Source organism: Arvicanthis niloticus, chromosome 29 (genome assembly GCF_011762505.2).
Source record: "Arvicanthis niloticus isolate mArvNil1 chromosome 29, mArvNil1.pat.X, whole genome shotgun sequence".
In the NCBI taxonomy this organism is placed as follows: Eukaryota; Metazoa; Chordata; class Mammalia; order Rodentia; family Muridae; genus Arvicanthis; species Arvicanthis niloticus.
Window position 1 is genome coordinate 15,520,223 of NC_133437.1, and position 16,599 is coordinate 15,536,821.

Genomic DNA, 16,599 nt, shown 5'->3' on the forward strand with positions numbered 1-16,599 from the left:
TTGACTTTGTTTTAAGTGACTCTAAAGCGTAAACAAAGATTTTACTCAAGTGTTATGAGAAGTTATTTTAGCTGCCCACAGTCAAAATTCCAATAAAAGAATTTCCGAGAGAAAGCAGCAGCACCAGATCCAAGATGGCGGCCAGCAGGAGGCTGATGAAGGAGCTTGAAGAGAGTGGCAAATGTGGAATGAAAAACTTCAGTAACATCCAGGTTGATGAAGCTAATTTATTGACTTGGCAAGGGCTTATTGTTCCTGACAACACTCTATATGATAAGGGAGCCTTCAGAGTGGAAATCAACTTTCCAGCAGAGTATCCATTCAAACCCCCCAAGATCACATTTAAAACAAAGATCTACCACCCTAACATCGATGAGAAGGGGCAGGTGTGTCTGCCACTAATTAGTGCTGAAAACTGGAAGCCAGCCACCAAGATTGATTAAGTAATCCAGTCCCTCATATCACTGGTCAATGACCTCCCAGCCTGAGGACCCACTCTGGGCTGACCTAGCTGAAGAATACTCTAAGGACCGTAAAAAATTCTGTGAGAATGCTGAAGAGTTTACAAAGAAATATGGGGAAAAGCGACCTGTGGACTAAAATCTGCCATGAGTGGTTCCAGCAAAGTTTGAGCACAGACCCCGAGCAGTGCATTCAGACACCCTGCAAAGCAGGACTCTGTGGAAATTGACACGAGCCACTAACTGGCTTCCACTTGTGGCAGCTACTAACTTTCTACGGTTTTCTTAATCAAAAGTGGTCTAGGTAACCTGTAAAGAAGTATTTAAAAATTCAGATGTTCTAAAAAAAATGTTCTGAAAGTCCATCTAAATTTTATTTATTTTAGTTGGGCATCTAAAATATTTATTAAGTGAGCCCCATGTTGGCAATAACACTGCTTACTATGATCAGATTTGATGTGTAACATGATAGCACTATGACAGATGGGGAAAAGGAGGCATCCAAATGCCTATACACTTAATACATTAGACGGCTCTTTAAAGGAATGGCTAGACCTGTTCATTATATTGGGCACATCTTAGATATTCCATAATAGAAAGAACTCTATTGGTAACACTGCGTTAAGCAACAAAAGAAAAATCAGTTGTGAATTCAAAATTTCATTCCTATGTCATGAGCCAAAACAGAGACATGTAGAATTGAAACAGAAAGTTATACAAATACCAGGAAGCACTACTAGTTTGGCACTGAGATTAATAACAGAGCCACATTAATGAGAAAACGGAGAGGGATAGGAACAGAATCAGAGGATAATTAAGGAGCTAAGCAGTTAAAATTGGGAGCGGTGGCACACGCCTTTAACCCCAACACTCGGGAGGCAGAGGCAAGAAGGTATCTGTGAGTTTGATGCAAGCCTGGTCTACAATGAGTTCAAGGCCAGCCAGGAGTACATAGTGAAACCCTGTATTAAACAAATGCTAAAATTAAAGACATCCACATTTTGCATATAATCTTCCTGTATCCCTTACCATCTTCCTTGATACTTAAAACCAGACCCTTTCTCTGTCCTGTGGCTTCAGACTCAATGGTATACATTTCTGGAGGTGTGTTGTGTTGGGGTCCACACTAGCCCCACGTTGGGGCGGCCAAAAATGTCTCAGCCCAAGCAAAATGTTGAGGCCCAGGCCGACCACGTTTGGGCGGCCACTGTATCCCGGCCCAAGCTGCCGCTCCGGTCTGCGGGTCGGGGTTCAGCAAGAGGGAGAGTGAGGACGGACTCGAAGAATGGAGACCAGACAGAGTGTAATTCAATCCCGTTTATTCTTCAGTCTAAGTCCTAAGTCTTGAGTTCCTAGTGCCTAGTCCCTAGCTCCTAGTCCCTCCAAGTTCCAAGTTACTTCTTCCAAGTTCTCTTCCAAGTGCCTGCTACCTGTCTTCTCTCTGCTGTGTCTGGTTCTCTGTTCTGTTCTGCCTCTGCCTTTTATATGTCTCACTTCTAAGCCATGCCTTTTGGTCACACCTTTAATCGTGCCCCTAGGTCTTGTCTCTAAATCTGATCTCTACACTTCTAAGTCATACTCTTAAGTCACACACCTTTAATCTCACGCACCTTTAATCTCAAGGTATCTAAACCAAGATTATCGGAGTGTGCTCAGCTGTTGTAGGCTATTGTAATCCAAGTCTCATGTCAGGGTATATGGCTCAAGATGGCTGCAAAGCTGATAGCCGCTTTCTGCTAAAAGTCGGCCCCCAACAGTGTTGTCGTTGACAATACTGAGAGTTGAAACAGCATTCACTTGTAGATTCTTAAAACTAATAGACAGCAGTTTTCATTAAACAAGATGACCTTGCTTAAAAAAGCTCATTGTGGCTATTTTTTAATTGTTACTATCATTTGTGTAAGAGTGCACACACACACACACACACACACACCATGACACGCATGTGGCAATCGGCAGCTCTCTCTTTCCATCTTTTCATGGGTTCTGGGGACCCAATTCAGATTGCCAGGCTTATGTGGTAAGCACTTTATACACAGAGCCAGCTCAGCAGTCCGATACAGCTGCTTTGCTTACTTATCAAATTGCTGTTATCACAGTAACCACTCTTTTACCTGGTCTAGGTCTACAGAACCAGGTTGCAGGGGGAGCTAGCTGATGTCGTCTGAAAGAAAGCATTCAATGGAAGAGTACGTAGCAGGATCCAGACAGAAGGGAGAAAGCATTACACCTAGGAAGAATGTCAAAGCAAGTGACATGAGACGGTTATAAAGAACCCAAGAGTCATGTCTTGCAAGAGCTGCACAGAGTGGAATTAAAGATGGATTTTAGAAAGCAGGAGGGTGTCAGGGAGTGGCAGCCAGCAGGCAGGTCAGGCACTTAGGCGGTGCCCTGTGAGCACTTGCAGAGCAGTTATATGGCTGATCTGACGGAGAGGAACACTGATGTTTAAGAAGGCATGGCCAAGGAAGAGGGCAGAGAGGAAAGCAGCAGGCAGCTGGGGATGCGAAGCTCCCCTCACAGATCCAGGGGAAGTCCCAGGTTAGTCTGGGAGACAAGAGTGCAAAGGAAAGGCACAGAGGGCAGTGTGAAAGGCACTCAGTGCTAGAGTTGTCCTCAGTTAAAAATCTACAGAATGGTCACCTGCAGCCACGTCAGAGAACTACTTTCATTGACAGGTAAGTAAACAGCCATTATTATAATGAAACCCACGTAAGGGTGTAGTTTAATGGCTGATAACGCCATTTTTAAAGGCAGCTTTTATTAAGCTAAATGGAGACTTAGAGAAATAGTTTCGATAGAAGTTAAAATTATTTATGTTCATGATGTTTGCAAAGTGACAAGTATTTTTAAATTTCTAAGATAATTAACTACCATTTTAGTACGGCAGTAATAATGGCATGATTGACAGGCCTGTTTTTTATACTTTTGCAAATTTGCTTTTTTTATGTCTCATTTTGTAGATCTATTTTCATCTTTTGCATATTGCAGACCTATTACTAATCAGGAGTTCACATTTTCTTTTGCAAATGCACCTACAAGTAAAACTGTGAAGTAATTATAGACAATATGACTGAAGTGCCTACTTGCCTAGGAGAGCCAGCCAGGCCACACAGTGAAATCTTGTATCAAGAAGAACATGAAAATTAAAGCCATACAGTTTGCATAGAATCTTTCTACACCCATTATCATTTTCCTCAACACTTAAAAGTAAACATTTTCTCTATCAAAGGTATATATACTTGTGAGCATTCTGTCTCTGTATGCATGTGTAGTTTGCTGATTCAGAGCTCTGCTGAGACACTGCAGTACAAATGCAAGTGTCCATGCTTGGGATGTACTTCACGGACTGAGCCACCCTTCAGCTCACTTGCTTTCAGGCTAAATTGCTTTTGTTCTCTCTCCTCTCTCTTCTCTCTTCTCTCCTCTCTCCTCTCTCCTCTCTCCTCTCTCCTCTCTCTCCCTCCCTCCCTCCATCCCTCCTTCCCTTTTTGTTTTAGAGTGGATCTCACTATGTAGTCCTAGCTACGAACTTACTGAGATCCTTTTGCGTTCCTGGGTGCTGGAAGCTCCTATTTCTTAATGTATGTGCCACCTTAGATTCTGTTTCTGCACATAAAGCAAACTTCTGTTGGCCCCTAGTATACCCGAAGCATTATGTCAATCCTGGGCATATGAAGGAAGAGGAAAAAGGAAAACCAGACATGATCTACCCACAAGGGAACTCACAAATTTTTTTTTTTTTGAAAAAGAGATCATTCAAATATATAATTCAAAATTATCATAAGCTCCGTGAAAAAAATTATAGAGTGTTATGAAAGCTTATAATATGGAGAGTAAACCACGATGTTTTACTAGACACTGCCGTTGAATTGATGTCTCTAAGGATGTTCAGGATTGAAAAAAGGAAAAAAGCAAGTGAGAGAACTGGATGACAGAGTGTGCAGAGGTAAGGAGCTGAATCCAGTAAGAGGGAAAGACTCTGACCTGCTGGGTGATAGTGTCCCATGGTCCCTGGAGCAGCCGCGGCTTGTAGCATTCATGGATGCCTTCCCATATATCCTCCAGAGCTAAAGGTCTCCCATCTGTGAAAGCACATGCAAAGCTGTGTTAGATCCATGCGACATGATGGTGCCTGTTGATGCTCTAAAGCACTAAGTGTCTTGACTTCCGGGAAAATCTCTACAAGTGTACACACCTGATGCACGTATCAGACTTCTGTATAAATTACTATTTTCTTCCTGAGAGAAGATTAAACATTTAAGTTTTTCTCCTTTGTGCTTACACGGCAACTAAAATTTCTATTCATTGCCTTTAGGAATTTTACAAACTAAACAAAAGGTAAACATGTTTTAGAGAGAAACAACAGACACAAGCCTAAGGGCAAGTCCAGGAAACAGACTGATTCCCAGAGGTCTGCTGTGGATGTGCTGGAGCCATCCTGATTCCTCTGTCTTTGAAGCAGAGGCCACACCCAGACATTTTCACTCTCCTGCTCAACAGCAAAGTTTACATCATTCTACTGGGCCTCAAGGAGATGAGAAGGAAGGAGAACATAATTTCTTGCAGTAAGTAGCTTACTTGGGGAAACTACGACAAGCATATGAGTATCTTAAACTACTCAACAGAAAGCAGCGGGTACCAGAGGAAAGCGAGTGTTGGAGAGTGCAGAGATGGGGACCTAGCCCATAGCATGGGGCATAGGTGGGGGCGTGGGGAATAAGTGGGGGTTGGAATGCATGCCGTGGAGAACCTGGGCCACTCGCATGACGGGAATAGCAGGAAACTGCAGTGAGCAATCCTCCCCTTAGTGTCACTTCTCTCTCTATGTTTGGTGCTCACTCAAAGTGTTTTACGAAGACCATCATGGTACTTTAAATGTACACAGAAAAGAGGAAAAATAGGTGGGTGGGTTCAAATACAAAAGAAGAAAGAGAGATAATTACAAAGACTTTCTAAATGCACTACTGGAAGGGCATCAAAACGCAAGAATCCACGGTTACGCTGTCCACTCACAGCAGTAAGTTCTCAAGACAACACAGGCCTTTCACTTGGACAAACGTCCAAAGTTGCCTCAAGAGAATACAACATATATCGAACTACCGGGCTCACAGAAGTACAGTATAGCCCAGGGAAATACTCGTCTCCAAACAGTAAACATTGCTGAGGTTTACAGACTGGTGAGTACAAGAAGAAATGTAGCATGAGGGGACGCAGGAGGCTTAGAGTTTAACTGGTGTTTAGCCACGGGGCGGGCAGGCGCTCTCTGTGTGTGCGTCTCAGGTACTTTCCTCTATAAATCTTGGCTTTTTGAATTACTTTTCCTATACAAGCAGTAAGATAATCCTTTGGGGACTTTCTTCCCATGAGGCTTACATGAGTGAGCCTTCTCACGACTGTGTCAGGAGCACAGAAAATGCTAACTCCTCAGCAGCTCCCAGCCTCTACTCTGTACTCAGCCCTTCTCAAGGCTAAGGATCCGCATCTGCACTGCAGTTTCTCAGACTCAGTCCCCAGGCTCCCGCGCCACGCACAGCGCCTTTGATGCAGTAACGTGCTAATGGCATAAGCAGGGCATTTCTCATGTCTGACCCAAAAAGTTGAACTTTCCCTCAACCTTTATTTTCAATAAATAGCACTGAAATATTTTGATACATTTTCAATAACTATCTTCAGCTTGGCATTTATCTGGCAGCAGGAGACCATTATCTTGTGATAAATAGTTTTATTCCACTGACATTTCCATGTCTGTAAAATGAACAAGATTTATTCATCCAATTAACATTTGAATGTCATGTTTAGCTACAAGTTGAAAACAAGCTGCCTTCAATATCTGTGTTATATTGTTTTCTGAACACATTTACAGAGTAGGCCAAACTCTGCTCAGAAGATAAGCACTATACAGCTTCAAAACAGGAGTGTGTTGATTCTGAAGAGGTAAATTAGATCCAAAGTCCTGGTTGTCACAGAGAAAACTCACTAATGAAATTACAAAAGACAATGTGCTTTCAAATAATGTTTACATATCAAAATGAGAGGGACTTAGTAGGTGGATAATAAGATGAGCACAGTAGGGCAACTAATGTTAGAGATAAGGCTAACACCCTGGTGTTAACTCTCTACGATAATGCTGTCAGCTCGATCCTGTGATGGATCAGAAGCTGGCTTCAGGACTCACAATCGGGTGCTGTTCTTAAGCCATGCTTCCTCTGAGGACAGAGACACTGTGAATGCCTTTTTTATATGTACTAAAATACATATACGTATTAAAATACATATACATAGATGTATATAAAAATGATACATAAATAATGCACTCCTTATCACAAAACTTTTCAGACACAAGAGAAGAAAGCTGAGTTTTAATATATGCTAACGAATAATAATTTTAATCTTATTCCTTAAAATAATCAATAACCTAAGCATAATTTGCTTACTGCCACTGTCAAAAGCCTGCCTACTCTGCTAGAAGTGTTTATACCAAAATAGTAATGAACAACCTAGCAACAACATCAGGAAATGTTACAGGATTTCCATCAAATGTGATACTAGAATTGAGGGCTAGTGCTTTTTCAGACCACATTATCTGGAGAATAAAAATGAGAACTCTAGAATACAGGGTTTAAATGGCTTTGGACAACTTAAAAAAGCAATCACAGAGGTTAAAGCTAAGTTCAAAACAAAAAGGGTGCAATTTTATTTGTCTCGAAAATGCATGTAATTAAAAATCAGTAAGAATTTCACTTTTAACTTTCTAAAACTGAAAGTCTAAAATCAGTAATAGGCCTGACATACATGCCTGCTAACACAAAGTCTTGGGTCTCTGTGGAAAAACACTGAAACAGATGGCTATAAGCTATTGTAAACAGGCAGCTTTTGTGGAAACTTATCAGCCTGAATAGTCATAGACCTTGTAAATAGGCAGCCTTGGTGGATAGAATTTCTATGGTTTTTAGAGCCAGAGGGGATGAATAACTCCAAGAAAACAGTGTCTTCCAGACAGAACAGGCCTGGGGCACATAGGAATTCACAGAGATCGTATCACAAGGTATAGGGTCTGCACAGGTCTAAGCCAGATGATTTCCCCATGTGAGAGGGTGAAGTGGAGATGCTCACCCATCCATACCAAGACTCTATCTCCAACTGACAACTGCTTGCAAAGGAAAAATTAATATCCTCCCGTAGAGTCTTACTGGGGATTCAAATTGCGCTTAAGGTCCCACACCCAGCAGTGACGGCCAGCACACAATGAGCTCAACAGTGTTTCTATAATTTTTTTCCTTATCTCATATTGCTTTGTTTGGATATTCTTTCACCTTACTGGAATTTTGCTTGTATATTATGGTTCTTGATTTTGTTTTCAAGATTTAGTGTGTGTGTATATGTTTCTTGGGCTTTTTTTGTGTTTAAAAAAATGTTTGTTTTACTTATTTTTCTGCAAAGAAGGTATGGCGTTGGATGAGCGAGGAGGCAAGAGGATCTGGGAGGGGATGGTTGAAGGGAAACTGTGATCACAATATATTGTATGAATTTTCAATAAAAGCAAAGAAAGAAAGATAAAAGAATTCCCATGGTTTTAGCTTTTATAGCTTAAAAAACCAAGTAAGTATTGTGTTTGTAGTGTTCAGGCTCTTTCTATCACTTAATATTACCAATGATTAGCAACAATGGATTTCTCTATATCCTTGATAGTAATTTCATTCACAAATTACAGCATGGCTGTAGAACACTAGTACAGCATGTGGTTAGCATGCACAAAGCCCTCCCTAGGTTCTAACCTCTGAACACAACTCTCCCCACTGTTGATATATCATCATGTGTTTTCTCTTTTTCCTACATAGTGAGGAAAAACCAGAAACCCAACAGGCATTCCATAGCTGTCTCCTTCTCAGCCAGTAGTCTCCCAATAAAAAAACTATGGTCTGTCCCAACAGTCTAAACTTCTCTACAGTATGTGCTTGTCCTGCCATTTGTGCTTCTCTGAGATTTAAGTTGGAACTTCCACAAAGGCCTCTGTTAGTCCTCCAAGCTCTAGTGCTGGGTGTCTACTCTATAAACTTTAAACATAATGTAATGTATTTTGTGTGGAACTACACTCTACTATTCCTCTCCTCACAGGGTAAAATCAAATGTCCAAGCATTCCAGACCTTCCAACTGCCCTATCTATACCACTGTCTTTCTTCCTTAGGAGCCAGGTCTTAATAAAGGCAGTGAATACACTCATCACCTTCATAGTGACCAGCCAGCCCTTTGCCCTCCCGAGCTTCTTTCATAATAAACATCCCTCTCTGAAGTTACCTGCTTACACACTTCTCATTTCCTGCCTTTCCCAACTGTGGCAATCTATAGATGTGGATCTTGGTCATTCTTATTCCTGAACAGACCCTGTCATCTGAACCAGGGTCTGACACACTGCAAGTCATCAGTAAAGATGTCTTAACTCCATAGTAGAGGTCAAAGTTTCTTTATTTTTCATATTCAGCAAAAATTAGAAGACATCCTTGCAGCTTTACTGGTTACCCGACGCTGTACTCATGGTACACTGTAATTCGTATTTACCCAAGCATCGCATTGCTGGTGTTCACTTAAACTTTCACAAGCTTTGGAACAATACCTGGCACAAAGCAGTCACAAGGAAGCCACACCAATTTTTCTTCTTTTCAATTATTTTCTTTTGATAAATTTCCTAGAATGGAATTACTAAGTCAAAATGAAAAATAACTTTTAATTCAACACAGAAGAACTAGTATCTCACCCCTTAATTTTCTCCTTGGGGTAATGAGCTAAGAGGTTAATTTTAGAAATAGATATTTATATTATTTGGCACCTACTCTAGCCCAAGCTTTTGTGGTACATCAACTGGCAAAATGATGTTTTTGTGGTAGTTATATTATAGCCAGAGAGCAAGGATGTGACAGTACAGAGCAAACATCATATGGGAAGTTAAGAAGCAATGTATACTGCAGCAGAAAGACAAAGGAGGCGCAGAGGGACAGCCAAGAGGGCAGGGGCGGTTTCAGACCTGTCTGAGAAGGTGATCTGCTAACACAGGTGTGGTGCCTGGCAGAAGGGAGGAAGGTTCTGGGGACGGGAAGAGTGAAGCCCTGGAAGAACTGAGGAGCAGCAGGATGATGAGCGATCTCTTAGCTCTTGTGGGGTCACAGAGGACATAGAAGGCAGATATATCAAGATAAATTCACACACATCCAACCCTCCTGCTTAAAGCGTGTAAGTCAACGATAGTCTCAGGTTATTGGCAATTCCTCAGCATCCCCTAACCTGCCTGCTTCTAGAAAACCACTGTCTCTTGTTATACATTCGTTTATTATATACATACACGTATATAATATGACCAGATGGATCTTTTTTGAATTGTTTTTATAAGTTTTCCATGTCATTAGCATATACTGGTCTTTTATTCATTTTTTATAGCCAAGTTATATTTATTGATTATATGGCACATTGTGCTTATCCATTCACCAGTTGATAGGCATTTGCTATTTTTCTTTTCCACTTTTTGGCTACTATAAATAATGACTAATATACAAGTTGCTATGTGCTCCATGTTTTTCTTTTCTCTGGAGCAAACTGGCCAGTAAGATTATAACTGATGAGCTCTGGGTTCAGTGAGAGCTGACAAGCAATATCAACCTGTGGCATTTACATATGTGTCCCCACACACATGAGCACACACACACACAAACACATAGGCATGTATACCCCCACACATGAACATGCACACACACACACACACACACAGAGGCATGTGTACCCATACACATGAACATTCTCACACACATAGGCATGTGTACTCACACACATGAACATGCACACACACACACACAGGCATGTGTATCCACATATGTGAACATGCACACACACACAAATACATACACAGAGGCATGTGTACCCACATACATGAACATATATACACATACATACATAGGCAGAAACAAACAAACATTGCTTTTTTGTATACATTCTCTCTCTCTCTCTCTCTCTCTCTCTCTCTCTCTCTCTCTCTCTCTCTCTGTGTGTGTGTGTGTGTGTGCGTGTGCGCGCGCGCGCGCGTGTGCATGAATAACCTGGCTAGTTCTCAAGGGTCACTGCAAAGCCTCTTAGCACCTCTGGATGTCTTTTGTTTGGCAGCCTCTGCTAGATCATGGCAGGCTGGATACGACTATAAAGATTAGAATTTAAGCATTTTAAACAAACATGCCAGGTCTTAAATATTTAAAAGACCACTTTTCTTCAAAATAGTCACTAAGGGAGGTTAAATGATTCAAGTAATGCTACAAGAGCTGTCAGTGGAATTGTTCCTTGGAACCACATTCAGAGCCAGACAAGGAAAACAAATACTTTGTAGTCACAATGGTACATTTTTAAAATGAGAATTTTTTCTCCATTTCAAGTTCTGGACTCCATGGTGCTATTATTATAGTTGTTATTATTAGTAATCATCATTATCATTATTATTAATTGTGTTTACTTACATATTTATATAATACTTTGTATGTGTGTTCATGTGTATGGCATAATGTGCACACACCACGGTAAGTGTAGGGTTACTGAGTCAGTAACCATGTAGGTTGTGGGATCAAATTCAGATTGAACAGCAAACACCTTTCTTCACCCACTAAGACATCTTATCCTTGCTGAACCCACAATTAGATCTTAAAAATAATAATTTAAAAGGTATTCATATCTTATCTTTCATGTTGGGGCACAAATGATTTTGTTGACACAAACTAAATTTCTTTTTAATGAATAACCATCTGCCAATCTGTAACAAAAGGGACTAGAAAAAAACAAGTCCATGCTTTGATTTTTCCTCTAAAATTTTGTGAATCTCTCCAGCTTCTTCTCATTGCCTATGCTCTAAAAAGTACAGGTACATGCAACTTTATCTCTTTGACAATATGATCTACATAAAATACGGTTCTTTCCCTTAAGTCCTCAAGGCTGGTCTGCCTAGCCAAAGCTTATCCCTTCATGATCGAAGACACACTGGAACTGGATTTTGTTGCCTTTTATACAACAACAACAATGACCAAATCAGCAGCCCTTCAAACCTTAGCATACACTGTGGGCACATGACAGGTATTCAAATATGATTACAATCCTAATTATCTCAAATTGAACAAGAGTCTTTAGAAATTCCATTGAACCGTTGAACTGAGACAGCCAACTATGTTAACTAACAATCTCAATCATAGCAACAGAGCTTAAATGATACGGAAGCAAAGTATTTGGTGCACAATTATGTGTTTCTGAAAACTGAAAAGCAGCATTTTAACTTAAAAACATGTAAATAAGCCCTTGGGTAAGTGTATTAAACATATTATTTTGTGCCAATGTATTCAGGTCAAAGGATTTCCAGTCAGGAACTTTAAGCCATGTTAAGGAAGACACATTACATATCACTCCTCACAAGATATGAAATACTCAGTGGCACTGATTTTAGGGAGAAGCTGAGTAAAATTTCTAAAAACCTAAAAAGTCGACATAGAAGCCAAAGTAACTTCAGAAGAAACCTATAAACCAAACAGAATAATAGAGGTAATCTATGTAAGAAGCATTTACTGAGTGCCCACTGTGTGCTGGTGTTAGCTGGAATGATAACACACGTTTATACTAAAGCAGCAGGAAAAGAACAAGAGCCATTAGACAAAAAATTGGAATAATTAAAAATATAATCTTTCCCAATGTCCAGTATCATTTGACATTTTCACATAAAATCTCTCAAATGAATAACCTACATGTCAAGTAAACTGTACATGGCTCAAAATGTGCAGCTTTCTAAATTAAATTCCTTAATGCTAGTAGTTCTTGTGAATCCAATATCATGAGACATTTCCCTAGCACTATACAACTCTAGTATAAGTCACACACTAAAAAAGGCCACAGACTAAAAAAAAAAATAATAATAAAAAGATAACTCCTAAAAGTGATTAGAAAGAATATAAATTATGCACAGTAAGTTTAACAGAAATATCCTAGATATGGTCATTAGAAATAAAAAAGAAACTAGAGTGGATTTTTCATAATGAAATATGCCACTGTTCAACAGACTGGCCTTCCACAGAGCTTTGAAGGATATAAAAATTCATGTCATACTCCACAGGGAGGCAGAGACGATGCTCCACCAAAGGAGAAAATTCATTTTTGCTTCAGTGAGAAAATTACACTGTGCTATGAAATGAGTGTAATTGTTCATGTACATTCACATCAGTACTTGGCTAGCTAATTCTGTAATTTTCACGTATTCCTATAAACACTTAGTATCTTTATTAATTGAAGATACCTATGTAAAAACTATAAAACATAGTTCATGGCAACTTCATCCACCTACACCACCAATTAATTCATGTATTTCATATGGTTTTAAATGTTCAGTCAATTATTAGAGTGATAACATTGAAAAATGAGAACAGGTATGGAGTTTTGAGTCTGCGGTTTCTACGTATCCTTAGTAAGTCATCAGAATCCCAGGAAACACTCAGTTTTATCACTGTGCATAAAGATTAGAAAGAAATTCTATCTTCCCTCGGTCTTGTGAGGACCAAGACACGTACCACAGTTGCCATGACATAAGCATACTCGATGCCAAATCCAGGTTCAGGAAATGTCCAGAATCCTCAAAAAAAATCTATGCAATGGCAAGATGGGTGTTGTCAAAATTTTGCTTTAATGTGACAAAAGAAAGCACATAGACCACACCTTCCCCAAGTTCACAGTAAGGACCAAACAATGAGAAGCAAGGCTCTAGCTCTTGCATTTTCTGTCACCACACTGTGTGTGCCTGTGCACAGCACCTCTCTGTCAGCTGTGTTCATGCTGTCGCTGCTACTAGTGGCCGTGACCAATGCCGCCTGCACTCCGGGTTCTGAAGCTTTCATCTTCCCATTTCTCTTACTAGAGCCCCCCTCCCCTTTCCCCATCACAGTGTCTATGAACCCCATGCCCTGCAGAGGTTTTCTTGATCACCCCAGGTCAAGGTCACCCCATCAGCCTGCATTTTGGTGTCAGGTTTTTCCTCTTATGTGGTCCTGAGCATATTCTATTTCTTACAGTGGATTTTAGCCTGACTTATTTTCTTTGGGCTGTTAGCTCCCCCAAGGGCATCATTCACTTCTGATTTCCTTTATTCATCTCTACATTCTAAAAACATCTTCATAACCACATTATGGTCAATATTTCAGAGCTAAGGATAGATGAGAACAAATTTCAACATTACTTCTAGGGAAATAGGCCCAGTTCTTACTAAAAACAAAGACAATAATCATAATTTTAAAATTCAATGAATAAATGTTTTGCATTTACATAAAACACCTTATGGGAATCCATATAAGCAGATATAGTAGATGTTTGAATTCTCAGTATCCAAGCATATTTCCAATTCGGGAGAAAAATTAGGATCCAAGTGGAAGGCCGATCTCTCCTCACTACTGAAGCCAAAGGGCTTCACTCTGCAATCACTATTGGGACCCCAATATCTTCACTTAGCTCTGTCACCAATTTCCAAGTCCTATTCTGCTTTTCCTGGTCATTTCCCATTGTTTTCATCTTACTAAATTCATAAATATCAACTGTTAAAAAGATTTATTTTTAGTTTATCTGTATGTCTGTTTGCTTGCACGTATATTAGTATACCTACCACATGTGGGCCTGGCATCCAAAGGTAAGAAGAGGAGGGCATTGGATTCCCTGGAACTGTAGCTACAAAAAGTCAGATTCTTAACTGCTGAGCCATCTCTCTAGCCTAGCAGACCCAAAGTTTAAAATCTGTCTGATAATTTGAATAGAAAAGTACTTGAATAGAAAAGTACATGTAATATATTTTTTAGAAATATGAGAAGCTATATGTATGTGATTGTTTATCTCCATTAGGCATATTTCCAAACAGCACAGAAACATACAGAGATACACAGAGAGACACACAGAAAGATTCACACACACACACACACGAAACACACATCCATACAGATGTGGGAGGCAGCGGTAGCATTCATCCCATGCTTGCTGCTAACTTATTAGGTAGGCCAAGGAGCTGAGGCTGGACTTGAACTCTTGATCCTTCTGCCTACCATTCCAAGTCCAGTCCTGGGGTTGCAATCATGTATACTGATTCGAGGCTTTGGATTTGTGTGCTTTTGTAAACACTCCAAGCTGGAGTGTTTGTTGTTTTGGTCTGGAGGAAAAGAGGATTTCCTCTACCGGGAAGCGCAGACACTCACCTGCCCAGGAAGCTGTAATGCAGCCTTTCCCAGGTGAGAACATGGGCTCTCTTTCTTGTGTGTCCTCTTCCAGGCTGTCTTACACATGCGTGGTGTTAGGTGCTTATGGAAATAGCTTACTTAACTCCATCATGCCACTTTCCACATTTCTTTGGTGTGTGTTATTAATAAACTTGTATTTTTTTAGTAACCTTTCTATTACCATCATGTTCTGTAACATGCCCTACTTCTCCCTAAGTCCTCAGAGGGTTGTAAATATGTACAAGGTTCAACACTCCTTCATTCTTGCTAACTTTTCTCTACAATCTCGACTTTTCTGTTTGTCCATCTTTGTATTAGTTAACTCAAGTTTTCATTATTTTTCTTAATAGCATTCATCATTTGCTCCTCATATCCGACTTCAGTTCCTAGACTCTATTTTTGATTCACCAAATTCATGTTCTAGTTCACTGATGGGACTCTTGCTAGACTTACTCCTGCTTACATACAGTATAAATTAATGAGCTTTCTTAAAGGTTGTTACAATCAGATGAGATTCTAAGTTAAATTATCTGTCAATTTATTTTCCATTTTCTGCTTATTGTGATAATTAACTGAAATTGTTTTTGCTTGAGCCCCATCCGCTTTTTCTCTCTACTAAATAACTCCTACTCAACGGCAGAAATTTTATCCAGGAAATACAAAATACGTTCTTTCCAGCCCATCTTTTGTTAAGGGTCGCTATTTTAAGATTTCAATAATGCTGACAACAACGGAAGCGTCACAGTCCTGTCCAGCATTTCACTCTCAGCCTCACTTATTCATCTGTCCTTTCATCTCATGATTTCTAGGAAATGCAATTCAGCTCACTTTCTCATTTTCCATGTCTCAACTCCTTCCTACCCATTAGCTCATCCATAATTTGACCCTCATTCATCTTTTCAACCATTTCTTTCATCTGTGCTGATAGCCAAGCACACCTCATTCACTCTGTCACCAAAGCTGGGCGTGCACCCCTCACTGTCCCTCAGAGGTCCCTGAGATGAAGCTAGGAATCCTTGACTTCTGTTTTTCCATTCCCCATGACTCACATCTTTCTTGCTCCTTTAAGTCTCCTCTGTGCACTTCAAACCAGAGACTTCCTCACGCTCTGGGTTCAACAACGCTCCTCTTCCTTCACCTTTATGACTTATGCACTTGGATTTCACGGTTTGCTGTTCTTTATAGCTGAACCTTTCCCTTGCTCTGTTTTATCCCACCTTGGAGAGTGAACTGTTGTTTGGCTATTTCTTTCGTTCCTCTTTGCAGGAAGCATCTTTTAAGCCCATAACAACTGAACAAATCTTCCACAGGAAGTATCTGGGGTACATTTTAAGTTCTATATCTTTGCTTTCTGGGCCAATAAGACAGACTTCAGTTGCAGAATGGGAGAAATGCTTCCGTCCCTATTCTAAAGCGGTCCTTCTCGCTAATTAAGGAAATATGTCAAAACAGCTCCCAAGAAGAATGCATATGTCAGCCAAAGAATTAAATATTTGAAAATGAGAAGAACCACTTGGTCCATTTCTCAATAAAGATTAAGAACAAAGGGAAAGAGAAAAAGGGAAATGGAAGAAATAAGTCAGAATTCAATCTAGAATAAACATAAGAATCTCCAGTTAAGGCGCCAGGATGGGTGTTAGAACCCATGACTCTGGTGAGATCAAGGCCATTGGGTATAAACAGACTCTTTACACCACATTTCCAGCATTTGCCATTTGCTCTCAGCCAAGTCCATCAAGGAAAACCAGGACATAAATGTCCATGGAACAATAAATATGATGAGAAAGGGAGTCTCTGTTGTGGTACAAACAACTGTTGCAGAGGACTTTAAAAGCAGTGGGTGGGCTAAGTGGGCAAGCACACAAGCAGCACATACAAC

At 40.2% G+C, this 16,599-nt stretch overlaps 1 protein-coding gene and 1 pseudogene across 5 annotated transcripts in view; one reads left to right on the forward strand and one right to left on the reverse strand.

Annotated features, from left to right (window-relative positions):
- The window catches only part of Atg10 (autophagy related 10), a 252,326-nt gene that overhangs the window by 70,116 nt on the left and 165,611 nt on the right, over window positions 1-16,599 (reverse strand). For all 5 annotated transcript variants that reach the window (XM_076927126.1, XM_076927123.1, XM_076927122.1 and 2 more), the window contains one exon: window positions 4,449-4,546. In XM_076927126.1, the coding sequence (XP_076783241.1) occupies window positions 4,449-4,546 (98 nt within the window). The remainder of the gene's footprint in view (window positions 1-4,448; window positions 4,547-16,599) is intronic.
- Window positions 120-654, forward strand: LOC143440285 (ubiquitin-conjugating enzyme E2 L3 pseudogene; annotated as a pseudogene).